Source organism: Terrapene carolina, unplaced genomic scaffold (assembly GCF_002925995.2).
Source record: "Terrapene carolina triunguis isolate 2854851 unplaced genomic scaffold, T_m_triunguis-2.0 Scaffold231, whole genome shotgun sequence".
In the NCBI taxonomy this organism is placed as follows: Eukaryota; Metazoa; Chordata; order Testudines; family Emydidae; genus Terrapene; species Terrapene triunguis.
Genome location: NW_020664582.1, coordinates 15,296,255 through 15,321,799, shown reverse-complemented (window position 1 = coordinate 15,321,799; position 25,545 = coordinate 15,296,255). Strand labels below are relative to the sequence as shown.

The 25,545-nt window shown below is 38.4% G+C and overlaps 1 protein-coding gene across 2 annotated transcripts in view; it reads left to right on the top strand.

Annotated features, from left to right (window-relative positions):
• RPS6KB1 (ribosomal protein S6 kinase B1) overlaps positions 1 to 17,918 on the top strand; it is a 21,501-nt gene extending 3,583 nt beyond the window's left edge. Inside the window, exons 1-15 of one of the 2 annotated variants that reach the window (XM_026656463.2) lie at positions 355 to 449; positions 4,388 to 4,437; positions 5,797 to 5,917; positions 6,243 to 6,311; positions 6,757 to 6,904; positions 7,405 to 7,462; positions 8,469 to 8,569; positions 9,866 to 9,956; positions 10,163 to 10,253; positions 10,896 to 11,003; positions 11,625 to 11,687; positions 13,469 to 13,546; positions 15,382 to 15,489; positions 16,966 to 17,078; positions 17,654 to 17,918. In XM_026656463.2, coding sequence (XP_026512248.1) covers positions 378 to 449; positions 4,388 to 4,437; positions 5,797 to 5,917; positions 6,243 to 6,311; positions 6,757 to 6,904; positions 7,405 to 7,462; positions 8,469 to 8,569; positions 9,866 to 9,956; positions 10,163 to 10,253; positions 10,896 to 11,003; positions 11,625 to 11,687; positions 13,469 to 13,546; positions 15,382 to 15,489; positions 16,966 to 17,078; positions 17,654 to 17,891 — 1,509 coding nt within the window. In that variant the 5' untranslated portion in view covers positions 355 to 377 and the 3' untranslated portion in view covers positions 17,892 to 17,918. Of the gene's footprint in view, positions 1 to 354; positions 450 to 4,387; positions 4,438 to 5,796; positions 5,918 to 6,242; positions 6,312 to 6,756; positions 6,905 to 7,404; positions 7,463 to 8,468; positions 8,570 to 9,865; positions 9,957 to 10,162; positions 10,254 to 10,895; positions 11,004 to 11,624; positions 11,688 to 13,468; positions 13,547 to 15,381; positions 15,490 to 16,965; positions 17,079 to 17,653 lie in introns of those variants that run through there. The other variant, XM_026656464.2, reaches the window with a different exon arrangement.
• The last annotated feature ends 7,627 nt before the right edge of the window (positions 17,919 to 25,545 follow it).

Here is a 25,545-nt window from a genome sequence, read left to right as displayed (position 1 = left end):
TCAGTGGTGGAGGCTTCAGTGAACGTCATACGCATGCACCGAGCCGAGAAGCTTCAGTCTGCAGTCTGCGCATGCTCGATGCCAGTAAATCTAGCGGCCGAGCGAGCTTTGCGCATGCTCAGTACGAGCCCCAACCATGCGCAGAACGCCATGGTGCGTTCTGCGCATGTCAAGTGTGGTCCCTTGCGGTCACCGGGTTGGGTCGTGCGCCTGCGCCGTAGACGGAGTCAGGGCGGGGGCGCAGCCGCGCTGAAGCCTGGCAGCCGGCGATGGCGGCCGTGGCGGCTTTAGGGGCTGCGGGCCCATGAGGCGGCCCAGGCCCCGCGGACTCAGCACAGCGCGGACGGGGCGGCGGAGGCGCTGCTCGCATCCAGGCCATGGCGGGCGTGTTCGACATTGACCTGGACCAGCCCGAAGACGCGGGTTCGGACGAGGAGTTGGAGGAGGGGGTGAGAGGGGGGAGCCTGAGCCGGCGAGGGGCTGAGAGGCAGCGGGCCTCGCCAGGGGTAGGGCGGGGGGGCCCGGCCCAGTCCGGTGAGCCGCCCGGCCCAGTCCGGTGAGCCGCCCGACCTGGGCTCCGAGGGGGAGACCCACCCGGTCGGGCGACGGGCTTGGAGACGGGTCCGCTCCGGTGAGGGGCCCGATGCGCTGAGGAGGCTGACGGGGGCCGGCCTAGCGAGCGGGAGAGGAGGGGCGGCCTGGGGAGGGAGCGAGGTGTCGTGGCTGGGTGAGCTGCTGCCCGCTTCTGTGGCAATTGCACCACCCATCGCGGGTGGCCCCGCTCTGGGGGTGGGCGGCGCGTCCCCCCACGTTAGCCCTAGGCACTCACTGCTTGGGTAGCGGTTTGTTTTAACGCCGATGTGCCCCACTCAGGCGACACGTTCCTTTCCCCCTTCATATTTGGTGGTTCCCCCCCCGCCTGGCTTTTGAGGTGACGGCTGAGACCTGCACACGGCTGCTGCGGGGCATTTATAGCAGGAGTCACATCTGTCCTGTGCTTGGACTTTGTAGTTATAAAACTTCCCCATAGCGGAGAACTCAATCTGGTACTAAAGATAATAAATTTGAATTGGATCAAATCTTAAGTAACTCAGTAACTAGGATTTCTTTTTCTAAGCATAGATTTATTGCTCTAAGAATTGTCAGTGATTGCCTACTAGCTGATTTACCATAATATGCCAGGCTAAATTTGAGGATGATTTTGTGTGTGAATGAGTGGGTTGTTTTACCTTTTCTAGTATATAATTAAAAGAAAACACAACCCAGAACTACTTATTTTCAGTTCAAAATAGTTTGACATAAGTGTCCCACACATTAGATCAGCCCAGAAATGCTAATCTATATTGGAAAATTTATAATCATCACTTCTGTGCTAACATCTAAAGTCAGAGATGGCATGGTATTTACCAGAGGTGGTTTTTACTACCCTGGGAAAAACTAATTAGTCCCAATTTAAGGCATTTTCTGCTTTAAAAACTATTTTGTTAATGCATACCATATTATTGTTTGTTAGGTATTCAAATTGTGGTTATATAAGGCAGTATATTCATAGATTAATTCAGAGTTTTACAAATAAAAAGTAAAACTGCAGTGGTTGTCATAGTAAATGTGTAATTATAACACTGAACATCTGAATGTCTGTATTTTGGTTCAGTATTTTCTTAAGGAAGTCATACATGTCATGACTCATTTCAGTTTTCAATATTGTATAGACAAAAGTCAAAAACATTTGGTTATATGAAAACTGCAATAATGCAGAGTTGTAGGTTTGAAACCTTAAGCAGTTAGAAGCATACATCCATTTTTGAATGGATGTATCCACAGTTTGACAAGATTTGTTCCTGAACTTGCTGGACACTGATGCAATTAGTTTTTAACAGTTTTCTGGTTTAAACCGGGTTTAAGATGGTATTTATCAGTGCTGTGGCCAAACTTCTTTTCTCCAGGGAATTGTCAATCCTGTCTAAAGTGCACAGCCATTGAACTGTAAAAAGTTTATAGTGAATACCAGGTACAGAAGAGTGATGAATGTTACAGCCTCTCCAAAATAAACTGAGCGCCTCACCTTATGTCAAGCTCCTATTACCTTGCCAATCTGATGTTGCTCTTGATCTTGTGTCTTTAGGGTTGTACCATTACAGTCTGAAACCAGCCATTGCTTACAGTATTTTTACATAGCTTATTTGGTGTCCATCAGTGTCAATAGTTTAAAAACAGTACAGATATTATTTTGCTGGCTCACTGTAGCCAATATAATTTCTCAACTTTAAAGAAAAGACCCTGGGAGCAACATCAGTAACCAACAAAATGCCTGGCTAAAAATGTCCCTCAGATCACACTTTGAAGGCTGCCAACAGACTCAGATCGTCCATGGAAGTGAGCAAATTGCGGTCCTAGAGTTCCCAAAAGTTCAACCCTAAGGACTGAGAGTCAGAGAATCCTAACTCATCAACCGTTATGACTGTACTCTCCCATAAATGTGGGTAATATTTGCAGCACAATTTCCGTTAGAGTTAATGCCCATTAACAAGCAAACTTGGCTCTCGGGCAGGATGAACAATCAAATTCAGTTCATGACTACTCTCACTTTCAGTGTTAGTAACACTAGAAGGGGAAAAAAGCAATAAAATAAGGCTTTTGAACAATAAAGAGTAGAGTTACTGTAGACTTAGTATATTTAAAGCAAAACATAGAACCAAAGAGGAGAACACAAGAGCAAATAATTTGAGGGTGGAGGATCAACAGGAGAGCATGAGCTTTACTGAAAGCTACCTCCAGGTGGCATAGTGCGTAACTCTGAGGAACAGAAACACATCTCTGAACTGAGAGTTTGAAATCATCAAACTGTATGTGAGCTGGATGTGAAGCTACATTAGACTAGGTAATACTGCAGCTGGAAAGTTTTCACTCCAAAAAGCTATCATGGCAGGAACAAGAACAAGTGCTGTTACAGGTGTGCCTACAGATACGGCTAACCTAGGAAATGAAATTGCCACAAGACTACTTCTGACTAGGGAGATTGCAATTAAGCCACAGTTCTTGGTTGCCACAGAGTTTTATTGAATATAACAGCAGCTTTAATATTTCTCTCATCTGTAAGAAAGTCAAATGACAGTAAATGCAAACCAAAGTGAGACTGTCCAGCTAGAATACTACTAGTCTTCAAATGCTTGGTTGTCTGAGATGACAAGAAGGAAGACCCATGGCTTCTTGAATGAAAAACAGATTTAAAAAAAACTTTTAAAAAACAAGTGTAATGCTGATGAAAATGAGACTTGGAAAATGAAAGCCTCTGTTTACAGAACAAGACCAGTATGGCTGACAGTATAACATGCTTTCCTAACTTGAATCACGGTATGATTGTCAAATAATTGCGGCTGAGTTGCAGACAAGGCATGGAAAAGTAATAATGGACCATTATTATTTGCGGTAATTTGGAAAAGCCAGAGAAGACCTATTTGTTTAAGAAAAATTTGCTAGTGCAATATAAACACTCAAGTCTTGTTATGCTTGCTAATTTTTTTGATAACCAGACATTTTGCTGCAACTATATTACAGTAATTAATGCGCAGGGCTGACAACAGGAGCCCCGCTACTATCCGCTTGGATAAATGGGGAAAGTACTGTACTAATGGGGGGAAAAAGTGTGTTGCAAACCTCAAAATGTATGCAAAATTGTGGACTGTGCAAAGTAAGCTAATTAAAATCAGAATTGCAGTGGAAGCCTAATATTGCGGGATGCACAATATCGTGAATTACGTAGGGCCTTACTTATTGAATATTTTACAATGTAAAAATGAAAATTGCAACTTTCAGACCTTTGTATGGCTTCCTTTCCCTAATTCTTTAGAATTTCACGGTTAATTCACTATATCTGTTTCCAGTTCCATTAGTCATCTGGTTCCACAATAAGTCAGATTCTTTAGGGGAAACCTTTGTACAGGATAGCCATTATATGTATGAGTCCTGTTCACCAAATTCTTACATGAACGCAGGTGTAAAAATAAAAATTTAAAAGCCACTGCATTTTTACAAGATTTATCTGGAGTTGGATTCATTGCTGCGTGTACAAACATAATCAGATAACTGCAGTTAGCTAAAAAGTAGTGGGTTCCCCTGCTGTAGTTGTGGGATCCTTGGGAATTTTGCAACTTTTCTGCAGAACTCTATAAATGTTTTGTGAAAGCCTATAATACAAATTGCTTCCTTCTGATAATTTATTGCATATGACTTCTTAGCCAGTTTAACAAATTTTAGAGCTAAATCAGTCAGACCGTGACATGTTTTTGTTTTTTAAACAAAGCTTACTGTTAGTACTCACTGTTTTTGTTTACAGTTATGGTGTTATTGTAGTGACTTTTTTAAACTTTCTCCCCCTCCATCCCAGGGTCAGTTAAGTGAAAGCATGGACCATGGAGGAGTTGGCCAATATGAAATGTAAGTTCCTATTAGAAAACATTTCTGTAATATTCATGATAACTACAAATAGTTTTTCTCGAATTTAATAGAAAAGTTAATTAAATTAATTCAAGTTTTATAGCTATATCTTGTAACAAAAGAATTCTATGGGGAAATTGGCAACAATCTGCAGTGTCTTACGTTTTGTATCTTACTTGTCCCTATACTTTTACTTTATTTGAATACTATTTGTAATCAGGCTCATTCCGATATATTAAATGTTGTTAATATAGTGCACTTTTATAAAACCCAATTTATCAAGAGATTGCAGAGGACTTTACACTCCTTAAGCTCCTGAATAAGCATTTAAACATGGCTTTTCCTGGAAGGTGCTATAACATGCGTTCCTAACCAGTATATGTCAAGCCTAATCTTGTTTTTAAAAAACTAATTATAAACTCCATTATAGGCTACATCGATTTATTACTTTTCTGGGGGGAAAAGTTTAAAAACTATCGTACTTTGGTTTGAACAATTTCACTGTATGAAATCTTGCAGCCCCCTGTGAAGTGGTAGATATTATCTCCATTTTACAGAAGGTTCTGACAATGATGGAGAGGTTCTGGTGTTTGCAAGTTCACATAGCAAACCAGTGGCAGATAGGTGAATAGAATTCAGGAGTTCTGACTTCAAGTCTTCTAGAAAACATTGCTGCCCTTAAGTCTCATTAAAACTACCTTGGTTGCTTAGGGGCTAAGTCTGAAAATGCATCATGTTGGAAGACTCAGTGAGAACATGGTAGTGACACAGCTAAAACACAATTCAATCTTGTCAGCATAGACAGGACCAAACTGTGTTACTGACTTATACTTTGCAGGGTTTAGCATAATTTAGAAACATCATTAAGTATTGGGTTAATCCTCTACTTTAGCAAGATTGAACCATATTTTAGCTTACCTTACTATTTTTGCAAGATAGTAAGACTTTCATCATGTAAATATGACCCTACAAATCACACCTGGGAGTCCTGTAACTTTTAATGGAATTTATAAACCTAATTTTTATTTTAAGGGTAGCAGCAATGCTCCTCAATTAACTTAATTGCCAAAGGTTCCTGTTTCAGTCGTCAGAACATGTACACTTTTATAAAATGTCATTTCAGGAAATGCATGACTCTGTGAATCCTAGGAACTTCCCAAATTTCTGCATGAAGCAAGCTGCCACTCATCGCTATACATACACATTAATAGAATTCCTGGTGTTACAATTCTGGACATCTCCTAAGCACACCGTCAGTTGTGCCAGTGAATATAATGTGCTTTCTGCAGAGAAATTTGCCTGATTATTCTTTCTTTAACTTGAGTTAATTTTGTAATACACTGTTTTGTCTTTATTCAGTGGCCTGGAACATTGTGAAAAATTTGAGATTTCGGAAACTAGTGTAAACAGAGGTCCAGAAAAGATCCGACCAGAATGTTTTGAGTTACTACGTGTACTTGGCAAAGGTGGTTATGGAAAGGTACAAAATCTTCATCTCGGAAAATCCATTATCCATCACACTGGAGGCAATGAAAGAATTTTCTTGTTGGCTCCCTGTTATATGTCCTATGTTTCCAGAAAAATTCTGCCTTTCCAGAGGCAACAATGAGCTGATGCAGACCAGTGTCCAGTATGAAATCACCATTCTTTTTTATTGGCAATGCATTTGATCAAAATTGACTTTAGTGATTGTGATCAGTTGCACAACTTTATCACCAGTTGGTAATAGAAGACTTTAAAGTATATATTAGAATTCTAACTGCCACTGTGACTTGTAAGCAATTTATTTACTTTTTGTACCATAGGTTTTTCAAGTACGAAAAGTAACAGGAGCAAATATTGGAAAAATTTTTGCCATGAAAGTTCTTAAAAAGGTAACTTGGTCTTCACTTTTGGCTGGTTTCCAATCCAAAAAAGGTGGTTTTTTTTGGTCCCCTTTGCAATGTAATTACTATATAATAATTGTTCTAATGTGCCAAGATTGAACATTTGTCATTAATGTATTAAAATTAATCTTTACGTCCATTTAAAATTGAAATATGTATTATCACATTTTCTCTAACATCTATTGTGTGGTCCTAGACAATTGGTCTCTGTTTTTAATTAATTTAAAAACATGAGTGTGATTTCATATTTAACAATAATGCAAGAACAACTAAGCAGTTTTTTTATCATGTTGCTGACTCAGAGTGTTATTGTGACAATTATGTGGAGAATGTGGAGACTTCTGTAAATTGGGAATAGAACTCTAGGTAGAATTCTGCCTCATTTAGGAATTCCATGTTCTTTGCTCTCATGTCATTTTTCTTTGTTCTGTAGGCAATGATTGTAAGGAATGCAAAAGACACAGCACACACAAAAGCTGAGCGTAATATCCTGGAGGAAGTGAAGCATCCCTTCATTGTAGATTTAATTTATGCCTTTCAGACTGGTGGAAAACTCTACCTCATCCTTGAGTATCTCAGTGGTCAGTATATTTAATTCTGCTATACAGGAGATTTTCAGTATCCCTTATTTAATCTAGAATCTGAAAAGTTCTTATTTTTCCCCTTTATAAAATCCCAGCTAAGCACTCATAGTTGACTTAAATTATTCTGCACATTTTCATAATTAATGTGAAACCTATAACTCAATCTATATAAACTGCATAACAAAACTGATGTTAAGAATATCTTACAGGGAAGTAAAGGAGGGGGAATTTCTAATGATCGTATACCAGGAATTCTGTCTCCAGGGTCCTCTGACTCCTAATTGATACTTCCTGTATTAAGTGAATATTCACCCGCTTTTCACGCATTTTTAATCCGGGGTTGTTATAGTCTTCTGCAGAGCATAATTCCATCATCTATCCTTTGATAAGGGAATGTGTAGTTCTTTAATTATGATTAGAAATGAAAAATGTATTTTCAGTAGCAGTGTAACAGAAATATGGATTCTTGCTTCTAACATCTTATTTTCCCCTTGTAGGAGGAGAACTATTTATGCAGTTAGAGCGAGAAGGAATTTTTATGGAAGACACAGCCTGGTATGTGAAACAAAATTGGCACTTTTGTGGCTTAGTAGAATTCAAGAGAGAAACATACAACTGTATTTTAATAATCTAGTTTAGTGAGCTACGCAGTTCAATGAGTCTTTCTTGGAGGTGGTGGCTATTCCGTATATCTTACTCTGCTGAATCTCTGACCAGCTAGTGTTGGAATGGCATTAGTCTGTGAGAAGGTTCACTGCCCACCCTATTGAAGGTTGTCATTATATTCTACTGGAACTTAGGCATGTGCTTGCAGAGGGGATGCACTTGAGTTGGTGGGGAATGGCAGCCTACACCTGAATTTCTAGGTACCTTCTGCATGAAAGAAATGTTCAAAACCTTGCGTAAAAGTTTGTAGCTTCTGTTGACTGCAGTTCACTTTTAGAAGTGGTGTAATTACTGTATTTATCCTACTTTTTCTGAGCACATATGTGAAGAAAGAACTGGACTTCTGTGTAAATGATCATTCTGCTTAGAGAGCCTTTTCAGTAGCTACATTTCACACCTGACCTAGGTAAATGAAGTGCACTTTCTTGATTCGGCTTTACACAGCACATAAGAGGGGATGATAGCTCCATCTTCCCACAACGTATGCTGTGAGTGTTTTGGAACAGCTCAGATGTACATATAGGATTGCAGCTGTATGCTACAGAGAGCACTGCAGCGCAGAGCTTTCCTCTTCCTTCCCAGAACAGTGCATCAGTTTAGAGCCAGACTTAATGACTAGCAAATTCAGATCGCAACAAAAATATTCAAGACAGAGTAACTACTAAACAAATTAACCTAATGCTGATGGTGTAATTTTGTTGTTCCATTGTGTCCCTATGCTCTTTGGCAAATAAACCTCAATAGCATAATTATTCTACTAATTTATTCTGTGATGCACATCTAACTATACTTTCAAGGAATCATTGCTGTGTACTAGCAAGTATAATTGTTTTAGTGCTTAAGATGCTTTGTGTGGTTGAATGAGTTTAATTGTATCAAATCCCTTTTGTTTCAGCTTTTACTTGGCAGAGATCTCAATGGCTTTGGGGCACTTACATCAAAAAGGAATCATCTATCGAGATCTGAAGCCGGAAAATATCATGCTTAATCGTCAAGGTGGAAATATAGTAAACAATTGTGTAACCAATAATCCTCTCAAAATCCTTTCTCACAGGTCACAGCATAATATAAAATTACCTCAGAAAACTTACTACTGTTATCCTTCTTTTTTCCTGATACACCCATACAAGTAGCTGCCATTTGCTAGTCATGGCATGGCGTTCGTTGTAGTAGTTACAGCACTTTAGTACTGGAAGTGGCAGAACAAATTGGTCAGGAAGGGGCAAGAGACTTTTAGAGTAAACCCACTGAAGACTTTTCTATTCATTAGTGGGATATTCTCATGCAGCTGAGTCATCTATGCATGATATCTAAATTCAAACCTGCTCTGTAATTTTCATGTTTACGAATAACTATGCTAATACTGATGATGTAGCTTTTTAAAAGGAAACAATTAAAAAAAACCTGTCACTTTACTTGATCGTAGCAGCAAGTTCAAAGCTCTGTGTGTGTTGAGCACTAATGCCTGCAGCACTATTGATTAGTGCCATCAAATCCTAGCATTAAAGAGCTAAAAGACTACTTTTAAGCAAGGTGTTCACTGACTGTGAATGTTTACTAGTGCATAGTGGTTCTGGAGAGTGAAAGTTATAAATTAGAAATGAATTGTGACACTGATTTTGGTTTCTAAATTCTGGAGTAAGCATAAGACTAGGTGACTTGATTTCATCTCGGCAGCAGTGCAGTCTTTTAGAGAGATGTTGTTTGCAAATATGTAAAAAAGTTGTATATGATTAATAAAAAAAACTTACTGCATTGTGCTAATAATCAACAACTTGATTCTGTATGAATGGGAATAAGCTCATATAAAAATAGTCAGGAGGCTGCTACTTAGATCTATCTGTTTCTTTGTGCCTAACTAGTAGAAGGGTTGCAATAAGATGTGAACAATTAGTTTATTGTGAGTTTCTACAGGTCTAAGTAATGAGAACAGAACATGAAGAAACCATTTTTTTTTCATGGCTTTGAGATTCTCTTGGTGGCTTTGCTGTGTTTTTGTTCCTCTCCACTGAATGACAACCCTTTTTCATGCAAAAATAAGCCTGTATCTTCATTAACTATAGTTCAAAGATTTTTTTTAAATGACTAAGTCATTTTTCAATCTTATCAGATCAATAGAAGAAGACTCTGATGCCTACTGTGAAGAGTCCTGTTTTGTTACTATAGACAATAGACATATTTGCACTGTCCATTTTATAAATTACATTTATGTTGAGTTGCTGATATGCATATAATTCCATTTCAGAATTTGGAGTGATTTTAGAATTAGATGTTTTCTTTTATTTCTTTCAGGTCATGTAAAACTAACAGACTTCGGACTATGTAAAGAATCTATTCATGATGGAACAGTCACACACACTTTCTGTGGAACAATAGAATACATGTGAGCTGCATGATGAAACAGAAAAGTATTACTCTGGTCTGGGGGTAATGGCTAAATTTTACCTTTTTTAACTGATGGTTCAATGTGTCCAGTTATTTATGGAACTTTCAGATTATAAATGTGGATTATGTTTAAAAACTTGAAACCTGAGCCGTAATTGAGTATTTAATAAAATACTTTCATATTTCTAATTTTTCTCATTCTAGGGCCCCTGAAATCTTGATGAGAAGTGGGCATAATCGTGCTGTGGACTGGTGGAGTTTGGGGGCATTGATGTATGACATGCTGACTGGAGCAGTAGGTGCACAGTTAAAAACTGCATACATTTTATTCTACATCACTAATCACTGAAGTTCGTTGGATCATTCAGGTGTAGGCATAGATAGATATGTATGTACTTATATCAGCTGCTGGTAAGAAACCTAACTAAAAAAATGGCTAAACCTTTTTAACCATGGTCTTGGGCTGTTCTGTAGTAGCCCAAGCAAATATTTGGAAGTCACATTTGAAGCAATTATAACCCTGTTTCACAAGTGGCTGAAACTAGCCCTGTTCCATATATGCAAATGAAGAGAGTGGAACAGGTATTTGTTAATTACTGTGGGTCACAAGTTCATTTCAATGGGGTCGCCTAGGCAGGGCCGGCATTAGACTCTGAGAGGCCAAGGGCAGAAAGCTGAAGCCTGAACCCCGCTGTGCAGGGCTGAAGCCAAAGCAACTTAGTTTCACAGGCCCCCTATGGCATGGGGCCCCATGCAATTGCCCTGCTTGCAATGCATTTTTTATTTAAAATATTAACTATTCTGGAGTAACACTGGGCACTGGGGTCACGTGGTAATTTTTGTTGTCAGGAGCAGGGTTGCAGTGCAATGAAGTTAGAGAACGACTGTGCTAGAGTTTTTCACATGGTTTTCTTCACACTGCAATGATGTTTTTCAGCCCCCGTTCACTGGGGAGAACCGAAAGAAAACCATTGACAAGATTCTCAAATGTAAACTCAACTTGCCTCCCTACCTCACGCAAGAAGCCAGAGATCTGCTTAAAAAGGTAAAGTTTTAATTAATGTTAAACCTACATGTATATGCAGATATTAGAAACATACTGGTCAATATTGCTGTACTGCTTTTTCCCAGGTGAATCCTAGTGCTACTATATTTCAATCAACGTAATCTTTTAATGGAGCTCGGTTCTGTCTTCAAGTTGCATGAGGCAGAAAATAATGCTTTGTTTGAGAAAACAATTCTAAAGTTGTTTGTTCTGAGAACTGCCTTAAGATTGTTAACAGAGACAATATGGGTGAGATAATATCTTTTTTTGGACCAACTTTTGTTGGAGAGAGAGACAAGCTTTCGAGCTTACACAGCGCTCTTCTTCTGTGTAAGCTCAAAAGCCTCTCTCTCTCTCCAACAGAAGTGGTCCAATAAGAGAGATTAACTTACCCACCTTGTCTCTAGTATTCTGGGACCAGCATGGCTACAACAGCACACATACAATAATGGAAGATATTAAAATTGTAATTTCATTGTACAGTAACTACTACGTGGTTAGTTCAAATAATATTTAACACAGATGTAAAGTGTTTCTATTGATGATTTTTAGTAGAAATACTCTTCAAAAATTGTTTAACCATTTCAATAAATTATTTCCTTGGTGTTTTTCTCCTCTAAGCTGCTAAAAAGAAATGCTGCCTCACGTCTAGGAGCTGGTTCTGGAGATGCTGGAGAAGTTCAGGTAGATCTTGTTTAATTTCTCTTGATTATCTTATTTAGAAACAAGATTCAAGGATAGTCCAAGAAGAATAGACATGGTAGAATGTCATTCTCTGAAGCACAGTGAGAGCAGAGGCAGGGATTTAGACAAAGAGTCAAATGTTTCCTCTGAGGAATTTAAGGAAGGGTTAGATAGATATCTAAGTAATAAAGGGCTCAAGGAAACAGTTAGTGGGGTGAAGGATGGGGTCCTGAGGATTTCATTGCTCTCCTCCCCCTCAATTTTTTTTCGCTTTCCTACATCCCATGTCCCCCTTTCTTTATCAGTTACTCAGTGAACAAATTGATACATTGTGGTATTCTAGTGGGTTGGTGAATAACCAACACAGGCATTTGGGGTTGAGTGTCAGGAAAGATGTTACATTTTGCACTCCTAATGTGAAACAGATGTAACTCAATTATTTCATCTACTACAAAATTATTTAAAGCTTGTCCCAGGCCTACACAGATTGGGTTTTGTGGCTATATTTAAACATGTCCTGTACAACTCACGTCATTCCATATTTTAATAGTTCTATGGTTAATTGTCAGTTTTTATGACATTGCTATTAGAAATTCATCTGAAATATTTTCAAGAGATGTAGATGTGCGTGGCACATCACCTAGATTGGTAATATGGAGTTAATTTCTTCTGTAACTTTAACAGATCAGAAACTAAAAGAATAATGAGCAAAACAAAAGCCTACATATGCATAAAAGTGACAATAGGCATAATGTGCAAAATAGCAATATTTCACCATTCCCAGCAAGTTATAGCAGAAGATAAGATATCAGGTACTGAGAAGCTCTCACAAATCATTGTCAGTCATCCTTATGTTCTAAAGGATGGCAAATTTCCCCAAATTTCTCTATTTAGAAAGCAACAAAGAGTCCTGTGGCACCTTAAAGACTAACAGACGTATTGGAGCATAACCTTTCGTGGGTGAATACCCACTTCGTCGGATATTCACCCACGAAAGCTTATGCTCCAATAGGTCTGTTAGTCTATAAGGTGCCACAGGACTCTTAGTCTGGATCTGTAGAAAGCAACAAACACGGCTACCCCTCTGATACTTGACTTTATTTAGAAAGTGTCACTTTCTAAAAAGCCAATACATCTGCCATACATACAGACCAGTCTTTGGTTGTGGTAGTAGATTTTTGCATCTATAAAGTTAAATACATTTGGCATGTAATATCCCTAAGAAGCTCATGTGTACTATCACATTGAAATCATAAACAATCGAGTGACCGTGGTATTACTGCATCTCATACATTTTCAGTCAATAGAATGACATCAGATTTGATGTGTAGGCAAAGGAAATTCCCAGTCATTTTCTTTTAATCCACTATTTCACTGCTAGTGACGAATGTACATAATGAAGAACTGTGAATTTAGAACCATTTTGCTAGGTTGAGGCAGTCTCGTGAGGAAATCCTGATACAATCACACATTTTACTGAAAGTTTATATTTAAGAATTTTTCAATGACAATTTTAAGCTATTCGTGACTATTCTAATAGAGCACTGTAGGACAAATAATAGATGCTGCACTTGAAGTACTTACAGTTTTAGAAGGAAAGGAGCCCAAAGTTGAGGTCTGAAGAGACCTAGCTTCTTATTCCTCAGATATTCTCATCTTAGCTTGCTTTATGAACATTAGAAAATATAGTTCATTTTCCTATCTACAAGGTCAACAAATATCCATTCTTAATTTCTGCCAGGAAGACCAATTATGTTTTTCATTCTTGTGAATTTTCTTAGGCTCACCCTTTCTTCAGACACATTAACTGGGAAGAGCTGCTAGCTCGGAAGGTGGAACCTCCCTTTAAACCATTATTGGTACGTACCGGGAATACAGTAAATTGTTTGTTCCTTGTATGCCTCTTAGCAGCAGTTCTCAAACTTTGACTTACCATATTGGATCTAAAATTCAAAAGTACTTGTCATGCTACCTTTGTAACTACTCAGTTATAATGGATTTATACTCTGATAAACTGACCCATATATCACAGTTTGAGAACCTCTGCTCATAGTACTGTAAAAGCTGCACACTTAATTGAAACAACTTCAGTTACTGGTACTCCTGTCCCCACTCCACTCTAGGCCCACCTCTTCCCACCCCCACTCCACCTCCTCTCTGGAGCAGCTGCATCCCCGCTCCTTCCTGGAAAGGCGGCGCTTCCCTGCTCCTTTCCCTCCCTCCCAGAAAGTCCTAAGCGCCGCCAAACAGCTGTTTGGCGATGGGGGAAGCGCTGGGAGGGAGGTGGAGAAGAGGAACTTCTGCAATGCTCCCTTGTAAAGTTGCTGCCCTTCCACAGACTCTTACAAGCAGTGGACAGAGCAGGCAGCGAAACAACGTTATAAGGCAGCATTGCACAACTTTAAACGAGCATGTTCCCTAATTGAGCAGCAATGTAACTTTGAAACAACGTTAAGCGGGAGGATGTTAAGTGAGGAGTTACTGTACAGAGTCAGTGTAGACTCTTAATTCTTAAAAAGCAACAGAGGGTCCTGTGGCACCTTAAAACTATCTGTTAGTCTTAAAGGTGCCACAGGACCCTCTGTTGCTTTTTACAGATTCAGACTAACACGGCTACCCCTCTGATTCTTAATTCTTAGTTTTACTGATTATTTTCCATTAATCCCAGAGTGTGGAAGAAGTGGAGCAGTTCCATTTCAATTTTACATCCTCTTATTTGTAACCTTCTGGCTATACAGACTCAGAGGTGCAATTCTTATTTCTGAATTTGTTTCTAAGCATCAAACATGCAGCCAATACTTGACTGAAACTAAAATTTTAAATAGTCACTCAGTAAAATGTGAATCAAGTCACTTTATTCAACATCTTGAGTGTTACTTCACTAATATTTATCTTGCACTTAGTTTTACAAGCATCATTTAACTTTAATCTTAATATGGCAATATTGTTAATAAGGCCCAAGTCCCTAATCTATTGGACTGCAGTTCAAAAAAAGGCTCATATTTATGAATATGTCACCTGTACAAGATGACTGAACTTGCATCTTATAACTTTAGCAAACTGCAGAATTTGCTGATCAGTTATACTAACCAGATTGTTAAAGTAAGGCAAGATCTCTGTACAATTGTGAAGCTAAATTTTTCAACAATCATTCAGGGATCTGTGAGAAGACATAAATTTGGGAGAACTGCCACTGGAAAAATCTGTTCAATTCCTCAGCTGAACAACAGACAGTTACTTGGTAGTCATTTTTTCAATTAATGCTTTCTGTCCTTAGCAAGACAAGCATTTTTGCTTCTATGAAAATGTGCTGGATTATTTAGTGTGTGAAATTCCAGTAGACTAACTGGTGTAACTTCCATATTGAGAGTGACCCAGTGTTTAGCTCTCACAAGAAACTGGCATTTGTTTCTGTTGTAATTTGAGATTATTTTAAAGGCATCTTTTTAATTTTGTGTTCCTTTTTGATCCATAATTCTTGCCCCTCCCCCTTGCCTTTATTTCTCAGTGTCAGTGCCCATAGTGACCTCCCACTGGCAACGGCAGGATTCCGACTCCTCTCCAAGGTTTTACTACAGCAGAGCTCTGCCAAAAACCTATGGGATGAACTCCATCCAGAGGCTTCACTGATCACCGCTAAGCCATTTGGTTGATATCTGTATTATAAACCCTTAATCATTTTGTTTTTGCAAAGCAATCCGAAGAGGATGTGAGCCAGTTTGATTCAAAGTTTACACGTCAGACACCTGTTGATAGCCCAGATGACTCAACTCTCAGTGAAAGTGCCAACCGGGTCTTCCTGGTAAGTGACCAGGGATCTGTGTGTGTTGACTTTGGAGAGATACATTGTGTTCTTGTTTGGAAATGGTATAGCACATTTCAGGTGAATTCCTTCCATCTCTGGAAAGAAAAGGTTGAATCTTACCACTTATAAGAGTGAGAACTATTTGTGTCAGACAAGTTCTAATACATCAAAATTTTAAATATATTACTCCTTGCAAAAGGGTAGCTTCTTTTTGGCCATTTTGCCTTGTAACATTTGATATTTACTTAGGCTGGGTTACAGCCTCATTTTTACACAGGACGATAAGATTCTAGATTTTAAAAAGGGAATCTTGTTCACATTTTGTAGTAAAATGGACACTAATTCTAAATTGCAGTAGGAGCGAAATTGCTTATTACTTCAGTAGGAATGCAGAGAGAACTATGTCCAAAGTGGTTACAGTGTAGATCAAAATTACGTTGCCTTTGAGCTTTGTTTATATGGATCTATAATCTGAACAGCAACGTCTGGGCTGCCCAAGCACGCTGCCTATATCCGTGGAGGGGGATTACACTTGCATTCCCCACCTAAGGAATTAACGAGTCGTAGTACCAGCCATTCCTTAGGTCATTCTGCTATCACTTTAGAGGACAGGATTAGAATTCAAAATGACCTTGACGAATTGGTCTGAATTCAACAAGTTGAAATTCAGTAAAGACAAGTCCAAAGTATTACACTTAGGAAGGAAAAATCAAATGCACAATTACAAAGTGGGGAATAACTGGCTAGGCAGAATTACTTCTGGAAAAGATCTGGGGGTTCTAGTGGATTGCAAATTCAGTATGAGTCAATGTGATGTAGTTCTGAAAAAGGCTAATAGTATTCTGGTGTATATTAACAGAAGTGTTGTATGTAAGTCTCTGGAGGTAATTATCCCAGTCTGCTTAGCACTGGCGAGGCCTCAGGTGGAGTACTGTGTCCAGATCTGGGTGCCACACTTTAAGAAAGATGTGGACAAATTGGAGCGAGTCTGGAAGAGAGTAACAAAAATGATAAACGGTTTAGAAAACCTGACCTGTGAGGCAAGGTTGAAACTGGCCACATTTGGTCTTCAGAAAATAAGACTGAGGGGAAACGTGATAAGACTTCAAATATGTCAAGAGCTGTTACAAAGAGGATAGTGATCAATTGTTCTTCATGTCTATGTTCTTAATCTACAGCAAAAGACACTTAGGTTAGGATGTCTGGGTTAGGAAAATTTTTCTAGCTAGAAGGATAGTTAAGCCTTGGAATAGGATTCCAAGGGAGGTTGTGAAATCCCCATCATTGGAGGTTTTTAAGAAGAGGTTGGAGAAACACCTGTCAGGGATGGTCTGTGTGTACTTGGCCTACCTCAGTGCAGAGGGCTGGACTAGCAGACTTCTTGAGGTCCCTTCCAACCTTACATTTCTGTGATTCCATGGTCATAAATAAACCTTTCCTACCAATCACAATGAAATTATTCCTGTCTTTCAGGGTTTTACGTATGTGGCTCCATCCGTACTTGAAAGCGTAAAAGAGAAGTTTTCTTTTGAACCAAAAATTCGATCACCTCGCAGATTCATTGGCAGTCCAAGGACACCAGTCAGGTATTTTTTTTAACAATTTACTTTTCAGTGAGCAATTGTAAATGATCTCCATTAAAAACATTAAGAATATTACTTTTTTTTTTTTGAAAGAGCTAGGGTGCTTATTTTTGAACACAACATGCTTTCTGCACATTTTACAAGCAGCTTCCCTGCAGGCAAGCTTATCTTTGGCAGCACAGGAAACACTGATCTGCCTGATACACATTATTGATACATCCTGCCATTCTGGTGACTTCAATACACCATCTTCTAAAACTGCTGCTGGATCCTCTATATGTTCCTGTGCTGCTCATGATGAGAGTAGCGCAAAATCTCCCTTCTTCCACATACCTACAAGCATGTTACATGGTGAATGCCAAATGAGAAAAGTCTAGTGTCAGTGTGTCTAGTTTATAGTGAGTTTTGGTAGGAACTAGCCCAGATACATGCTTCTCTCAAACCAGGGAAGGGGAAGCAAAAACTAATAAACGCTTCAGAGAACAGGCATTTATGCTCCAATTCTTGCAGTGTGAAGGAAATGTCTTAGCATCGCATGTATCCTGAATGCTAAGTGTTTTATATTTTTTGTCTTAAAGCCCTGTAAAGTTCTCCCCTGGGGATTTCTGGGGAAGAGGTGCTTCAGCCAGTGCACCAAATACGCAGACACCTGTGGAATATCCAGTGGAGCCAAGTGGAATAGAACAAATGGATGTGACAGTTTGTGGCGAGGCCTCAGCACCACTTCCAATACGACAACCAAACTCTGGGCCATATAAAAAACAAGCCTTTCCCATGATTTCCAAACGGCCAGAGCACTTGCGCATGAATCTATGACAACACAACCTTTTTTTTTTTTTTTTTTTTTTTTTTTTTTAAACCTGTAAAGGTGGAAAAACAAAGAATGATGGACATAAGCCCCCTGCCAGTTGAAATGTGAGGGCTCATATGGTTTACTTTTTAAAAGTGACAGTATCAGAGTCATTGCACAGAACGACTTGGAAAGAAAAGAAAAACAAACAAATGGATTTTTTTCTATTAATCAATGGTGCATAAAAAAACTTAAGCAAAATGGTATTGCAGAACTCTAGGCACATCAGCTAACTGATTCCCAGTGACATCAACTCGCCTTATTAAGGATTTTTCAGGTTGATAGCTTGAAACTGACAGTATTAAGGGTAGGATGTTGCTCCAGAATCACTGTCTAGTCATGATTGTGTCAAGAAGGGTTAGCCCTTTCACTAGGCAGAGTGTGAAATGCCTATAATTCTTGCGTCTGAGGATTAATTAGCATGCAAGCTTGGTCCAGCTGTTTCCTACAATGGTGTGGAATCAAAGATGAAAGATAAACTTAACAATTGATGTTTCACGTGCAAACAACTTAATGAATTTTTTTTATATAAATATATATTTTTCAAATAGATTTTTTGATTCAGCTCATTATGGAAAGTATCCCAAAATTTAAAACAATTATTTGTTGGTGTGAAGAAAAGGTTGACTCAGTTAGTTTTTTCTTCTCCTGGTGAAACAGTATATTGGTAAAGGAATCATTGTTAATTACTTACATGGCTGTTGGGGGTAAGAGGAGGGAGAGAATTGTCTTATTTGCTTACCCAGCTAAAATATCTATATCATCTGTATTGCTAAAAAAACCAATCCTAATCAAATGGCAATGCTGCTATGTTCTAGGCTTAACTGGAAGCCTTGGGCTGCACACATGTCCTGCATATTTCACCATTGTCTTTGGCAGACATTTCACTGGAAAAAATTGCCTTTCATTTGTATGCCAGTCATTTGGTTCAAGACAGCTGAACATGTTCAGATTCTTATCCATCTAAACAGGTCAGGATAAAATCCATCAGACGGCAAGGGTCAGGGAATGCATTGCCACAGTGAACATCTACAAGTTCAGCAAGTCATAAGTGAATAAAAGCTTTTCAACTAATGGGTAAGAATTAGAGGGATTTTTGTATGGTTTTTGTCTCACATTTCCACAAAAATTAAAGTAACTTTTCCCCTGTGCTGGGGCAACAAGTTTTCTGATTGTATTTAAAAAAAAAAAAAAAAAGAGAGAGAGAGAGAAAAGTATTGGCCTTTCAATGAATGTCTTCCACAGTGGGTCAGAACTTTAGCAACTTAATTTAGGAAACATGTTCTAAAGATACTATTTATGTTCTTGAAATTGTCATTAAATCTGTACAAATGATTTACAGGTACAAAGAATAAAAGAAAGGTAACTGTACCTTACTTAAATACTTCCTGCCTTAAAGAAAGCATTTCCATGAACATAGCTGGTGAAAGGGTTAATATCTGCAGAGCTTTACCCTAGTTAGAGTGCGTGTATGATGTGTGCGTGCGTGTGTAAATGATCATGCAACTGCATACAAGTCCTGTCACTTTTCGCTTGCCTCATGTTGCATTATCTTCAGTCTGACTGTGCAAAGTCTACTTCTGGTGTTTCATAACAGTAGCGATCTCTTTATAAATTCTGCTTGCTCTGTGTATAGTGAATCTTCTTGAGCCATAGGATCCAAGCCATAAAACTCTCATAAGCACGTTGAATCCAGTCAGAGAGGCACCACCTTCTACAACTTGCAAGTCAGTAGGGTTGAATGAAATCTTATTAATCCCCCTATAAAATGCGAATATCAGTACTTGACTTTTTAATTTTCTTATGATTAGCAAAATTACTATTAGCAGTTTTCTTTCTGAGGAGCCTTTTGTGGTGGTCTGTTTTTCATTTTTATAAGGAAAATCAAGTTATGGTAACAAAGCTCCACGAGTTTGCCAGCACCGTCGGCACAAAAATTGTACTGGAAGAAGAGTGCCATTTTTCATTCTTTTATGGGGCCATTGGTGACATGTTGTGGAACTGAGATCATAACCCTCGTACTCTATACATATAAAGCACATTTGCAACAGGCATCACTTCAAGCAGTATCTGCTTTGTGCCACTTGTTATAAAGGTTTCCAAACATGTTTACTAAATATAGCAGAAGTGATATGAAAGACCAAAATCCAATGATTTTTTTTTTTTTAAAAGCCAAACAATTATCTCTTGCTCCTGTTTACAAGTAACAATTGTGCTGTGGCTGGCTGGATATAATCATCCAATAGAATTGATTAGTGTGGCTGGCAAGAATGGCAAGAGTTGTTTGTCAGAGTTCATTGCTTAATTACATATCCAGTTTATTATTTTAAAAGTAAATTTCATGTACTATTAAAAATGTTTCATCGCCTAGACATGAGTCTAATACCCTACCATAACTGTGAAACTTTTGGAGTGTGACTCAGACAGCAAGCACACACTATGCAATATGGTTTATCCTGTATTTATTTGTAAAAATATCAGACATAGATCTTCTTTATATATATATATATTAGTGTCAATATTAATAGTCATGAACTTTTAAGGGGAGTGGAGTTCTAACTCCTGTATAGCTACTTCAGACAAATGCTAGTATACAGAGTGCATTGAATATTGGAGAGCTTAACAAGTGCTTTTTTGTTCATTTCAAAAATTGTCTTAAATTTTTCTTTAGAGTATAGAATCTTATTTTTATTTTTTACAAGCTGTGCTTTTTTAATTATAATCACTGAAAATTTTGCTATCATTTGACTTTTATAGGATTTTTGTAGCATTACAAAAATATAGTAAAACTGAGGTTAATATCTGCTGTGGGTAACCATGTAAAAGTATTAAATCTTAAACTTGAACCAGATTCAGTTTTTTTTACTAGATGTTAAATTAGAGGGCTATTTTGTTCTGCAGTTCATTCTAGAAACTATAAAGACTTATAGGTTGGCTGTGTTACCAGCATTTTTTTCTTTCCCATTTGATGTGGAACACTTTCAACACTTTCTCTATAGAAGGAGTGATACATACATACATTTGATTCCATTAATGTACTGAATTTTGTAATTTTGGGAATGCTGGAATAATTCCTACCGAGACTGTCTTAATTGTGCCATCTGACATTTGAATGTCATCCTGGTATTAGCTGGTAATAAAAGATAAAAATGCGTCACTTGTTCTCTTGAATATCCTTTTTTTTTTATTTTTTTTTTTTTTATTAAAGTGTGTATTCCTATAAGAAAAGCTAAATTTCTGGAGAACAGACATTAATGTTTGTGTCCACTCTAATTCTAGAGATATTGGTTTTCTTGGGTTTGTCTCCTTAATAAATGAGTAACTCCTGGTCTGTTAACAGTCATGGAAGAGTGCATATTCAGATCAAGAGGGAGACTGCAACTCTTTAATATAAAAAAACCCAAGCATTTGTTGCCCTGTCTCTACAGCAATAGTCTCAAGTAATCTGTGTTCACAAAGCAAGATACTGTGTGTTCCATTGTTCCAGGTACTGCTACACTTAATCTACTGGGGGGGTGGGGGGGAATTCCTGTTAATCAAGAGTCTGTCCTTATCATGAACAGCACAAGTATTGTCTCAAGGAAATAAGACATTTCTATGCTACATGTGTAGATTCTTGGGGGCTGAGGGTATGTGGTTCATTGTGTATTTTTACAAACTGTTCTTTTCTGCTATATCAAATTGACTTTGTATCTATCTGTAAAACTCTTCAGCTGCCTTATTAGGAGTGGTATGAGGGTAATCCCCGTTCTGCTTTTCATTTTGTATTTAGTTTACTGTAATAAAATATACTTGATTTCTGAATGGATGTAAATAGCAATTAAATGCAAATTTGAATGAACATATGGTAGTAGAAGTGACTTATTTTTTTTCTTCTCTTAAATAGGGGAACCCCTAAGTTTGACAGTTTGGACCTTCATCCATAATTTATACTTCATGAAATGGAGGAAAACCTTAGCGAGTTTTAAGAAGTGGCCCGACTGAAGCTAGATACAACCAAGTAATGTGGTTTATGAAGTGTGGTACCTCAGCTAGGTCCTTAAGCCTTTGAAAGGTGGCTGTGAATTTCCATTAGTTATCCACTCCTCAGTGGTCTGCCTCCTGCAGGGTGAGATGTGGATCTCTCTATGTATGTGTAGCTGAAGACAGTGGTTTGGGGGTTGATAGGGAAGGGAGATGCTTCTCTCCCTAGATAGGAGCATGATGTTGACAGGCAGACCGAGAGGAAGGATGGCATTCAAGTTATGTAAGTTACTCACTTTTTTTCTTCTACATCTAAGCTGAAATGCATTCTCACATCTGAGAAGTGTCAAGCTTTTGTTTTAGTTCCTTATTTGGTTTTTGTAATCAACTTATTGTTATTAAGATTACTGGGTTTGGATAACTTCAGTCAGTTCTCCCCAAATAAAAGAGAACCCCAGGGAGGGGTGGTATAGAGTTTCTGGAACCTACTGTCTGACGTGTCCTCTCCCTGTGTTGTGTGAACACCAAAGGACCAAGCTAGAGATGAGTTGGCAGCCAAGATAGCCATGCTATTTTTTTTCTTTTCCCCTCCAATTCAAGTTGAGCATAGTCCATTGGTTGCCTTACAGGAAAATTCCTAAGTGATCTCTGGGTCAGAGGACATTATCAGGTAAACTTGTTAAATTTCCTTAACCAAATTAATATCTTAAATATTTTAAAATATAATTTGTCTACTTTTATTTACAAATAAACCAGGCAGGAAGGTTTCACTTTCTGGTTCTTATGTATTAACGTGTTTATGGGTTATATATGCTGTGATGTAACAAACTCCTCTTCACTGAATTTTATTAACTTCTTGAAGCATTTATCTTGTTGAAAACCTTTTTTTTAAATGGTGTTGCCTATATTACTTAACTTTCCCTTACTAAACTTTCCAAAAACATACTTTTGTGCTTGATTTGATTAGCAAGAAGTCCATTCTCTTAGTGTCATCGCTCCCAACCTCCCTGTGGGTAAATCTCAAAGCAGTGTGATTGTTTAGATATGCACACACTCGTTGAATCTTATTGATTCCAATTTCTTTAAAATGCTATTTGATGGGTGGTCTCCCCCAAAAGGTTTAAATTATTCCATGTTGGCTGATACCCTTTGTGTGGATGTGAACAGACTGCTGAGGGACAATGTAAGCAGTCTGTATGTACCCTGCCTAGCTGAATGACTATCAGGGCTAGTTCACCACAATTCATATCCTACAGCATCAACAAATAGAAGTTGCCGTTTTGTGGCCCCACAGACATGAAATGCACCTGTTTTCAGTTAGTCTTTATGGGACTCTGCTATTGTGAAACCAATTGCTTAGGAGAACCTGTTCTTTTTATCTTATGGTAGCACCTGCGACTGTTCAGAATACAAGATTCTAATTAGAAATGGTAGCTTCCAAATTATTCTCCCATTGTGTTCTCCATGAACAGGTGAAAAAGTAGTTCACTCCCAAAAAAAGATTTGGTTAAAATCTTTTCAAACCATATCAATTAAAATATAATATATGGAGATATACTTATCTCATAGAACTGGAAGGGACCCTGAAAGGTCATTAAGTCCAGCCCCCTGCCTTCACTAGCAGGACCAAGTACTGATTTTTGCCCCAGATCCCTAAGTGGCCCCCTCAAGGATTGAACTCACAACCCTGGGTTTGTCAGGCCAGTGCTCAAACCACTGAGCTATCCCTCCCTCCTCTGCAGTGTTAAACACAATGGGACTGAGGGAAGCCAGCAAGAAACAATGTGAACTGAGTGAAGAATGGTGTTTAAAAAATATTTTGGCACTGTCTCTAAAACGCCACTTTTTCCTCTGTCCTCATTAAGGATCTAGGTTTAATTCTTAATGGTACCTTCATACAGGAGTGTGAATAGCTCATTGTAAGTGTCTACCACTAGGCACTCTGTGCTGCTATCTGTATACCTAGCCTAAACTGCAAGTAGTGTGTACTGTGGTTCACTAGAACAAAATAGGAGGCGGATAGAGAAACATCATTGTTATGCAGCTCCTTGCCTGTATGCCAGAACTTGAGCTGGGGGGTGGCTGGGAACTAATAGAGGAAGTGAACACTTATTGTAAAACTTTCCCTGTGGTTCAACAAATTACCACTTAGCATTTGTTCTAATAAGCGACTTACAGTTCAAGTGATATCTCCCACTAAATCTTGACTAAGCAATTATTTTTTCATCAGCAAGCAGCTGCTTGCTATGGTTCTACTCTGACAATATTCGTGTGTGCTTGCTGTATCAACTGTACTTAGTTTTGATTAACTGCCACGCATACACCCTTGCAGTAGTCTTTCCTCCAATAAAAGGTTGCATAGGCTAAATTAGACCCATTGCCACTTTTGCAACCTTAGCTTCTTAAATAAGTTTGCACAGATAAAACTAACCAACTTAATTCTGAAGCACCACAAAAAAACAACTAAAACTCTCTCCCTTAGATGAGTTACTAAGTAGAGCTAACAAGTAAAACATTTGTCAAAGAAGGCAAACAAAAATACAGGGAATTGAGGTACTAAGTACAATTTTGCATGCATTTCTCAGTAAGATTACTTTCTGCTGAAAGCTACCTTTATAAAAAAAAAAAAAAAAAAGTGTTCTACTTAATTATCATGTAAGGAATTCCCAAACAAATGTTTGTGTGTAGTGGCCCCTCACTCTAATATCGCAGGCATAGCTAGCATGTAACTCAACTGCTGTTCCATCTATATTACCAAACATCCTTACCTAAAAGCCACACTCCAGTCAGAATAACAGTCCAGAAGTGTGCCTAGATATCTCATGTGGTGTTGTCGTAGAGTCTATCTTAGCAGCTCCAGCTTTTTATCACAGTGTCTGTTTTCTCAACCGTTATGTTGGATAGTAATTTGTCAGGACACTGTTTCAAATAAATATTGATGCTGGAACTTTAGGAGACACAGTCAGCTACTCTACCCCAATGCCCCAAACTTGACACTCAGACTACAGAGGAGAAATATTACAGTCCTTAATGAACTTTGTTTTTCCTGCCGGGGTGTGTGTGTGTGCCATGAATTCAGTTCAAAATGAATTATTTAAGTCACTTAACATCAGTTCCTTGAGAGAGATAAATAACACTAGATTAAGTTATATTTTCCCATCCAATGTTCTAGAAAAAGTAATTATTTTTAGCTGGCCATTGCAGCTCAAACAAGTAATGAATTTGCCCTTAAATTACTCCATGATGTATGCCTTATCCACATATATTTCACTTAATCATAAAATAAAGCTTTGCTGCTGGGCTCTTGCTTGTTGATCGATTGACTCTCAGCTATAGTTAGCCCAAATTAAACATCTTTTACATGATTGCATACAGCTCTTTTCAAGATACTACTTTCAGTAGAAAGAAAACTGGACCACTTTTAAAATAATCGCTCCCAATTGTAAGGGGGGGCAATGAAATTATAGTATGTTACAATCAGTATTCAAGGCTGAAAACTCATCTCATTGCTTTAGGGTGTGGCTTTACAGCAGTTAGGTTAAGGTTTGCCCCTATTCCCATCCCCAGCCTGATTCCCTGGTGGTGGATGCCACTAACCAGCGGGAGAGACAAGGATTTCAAGGCCCAACAATAGGGACGCCCAAACATTAGACCTTT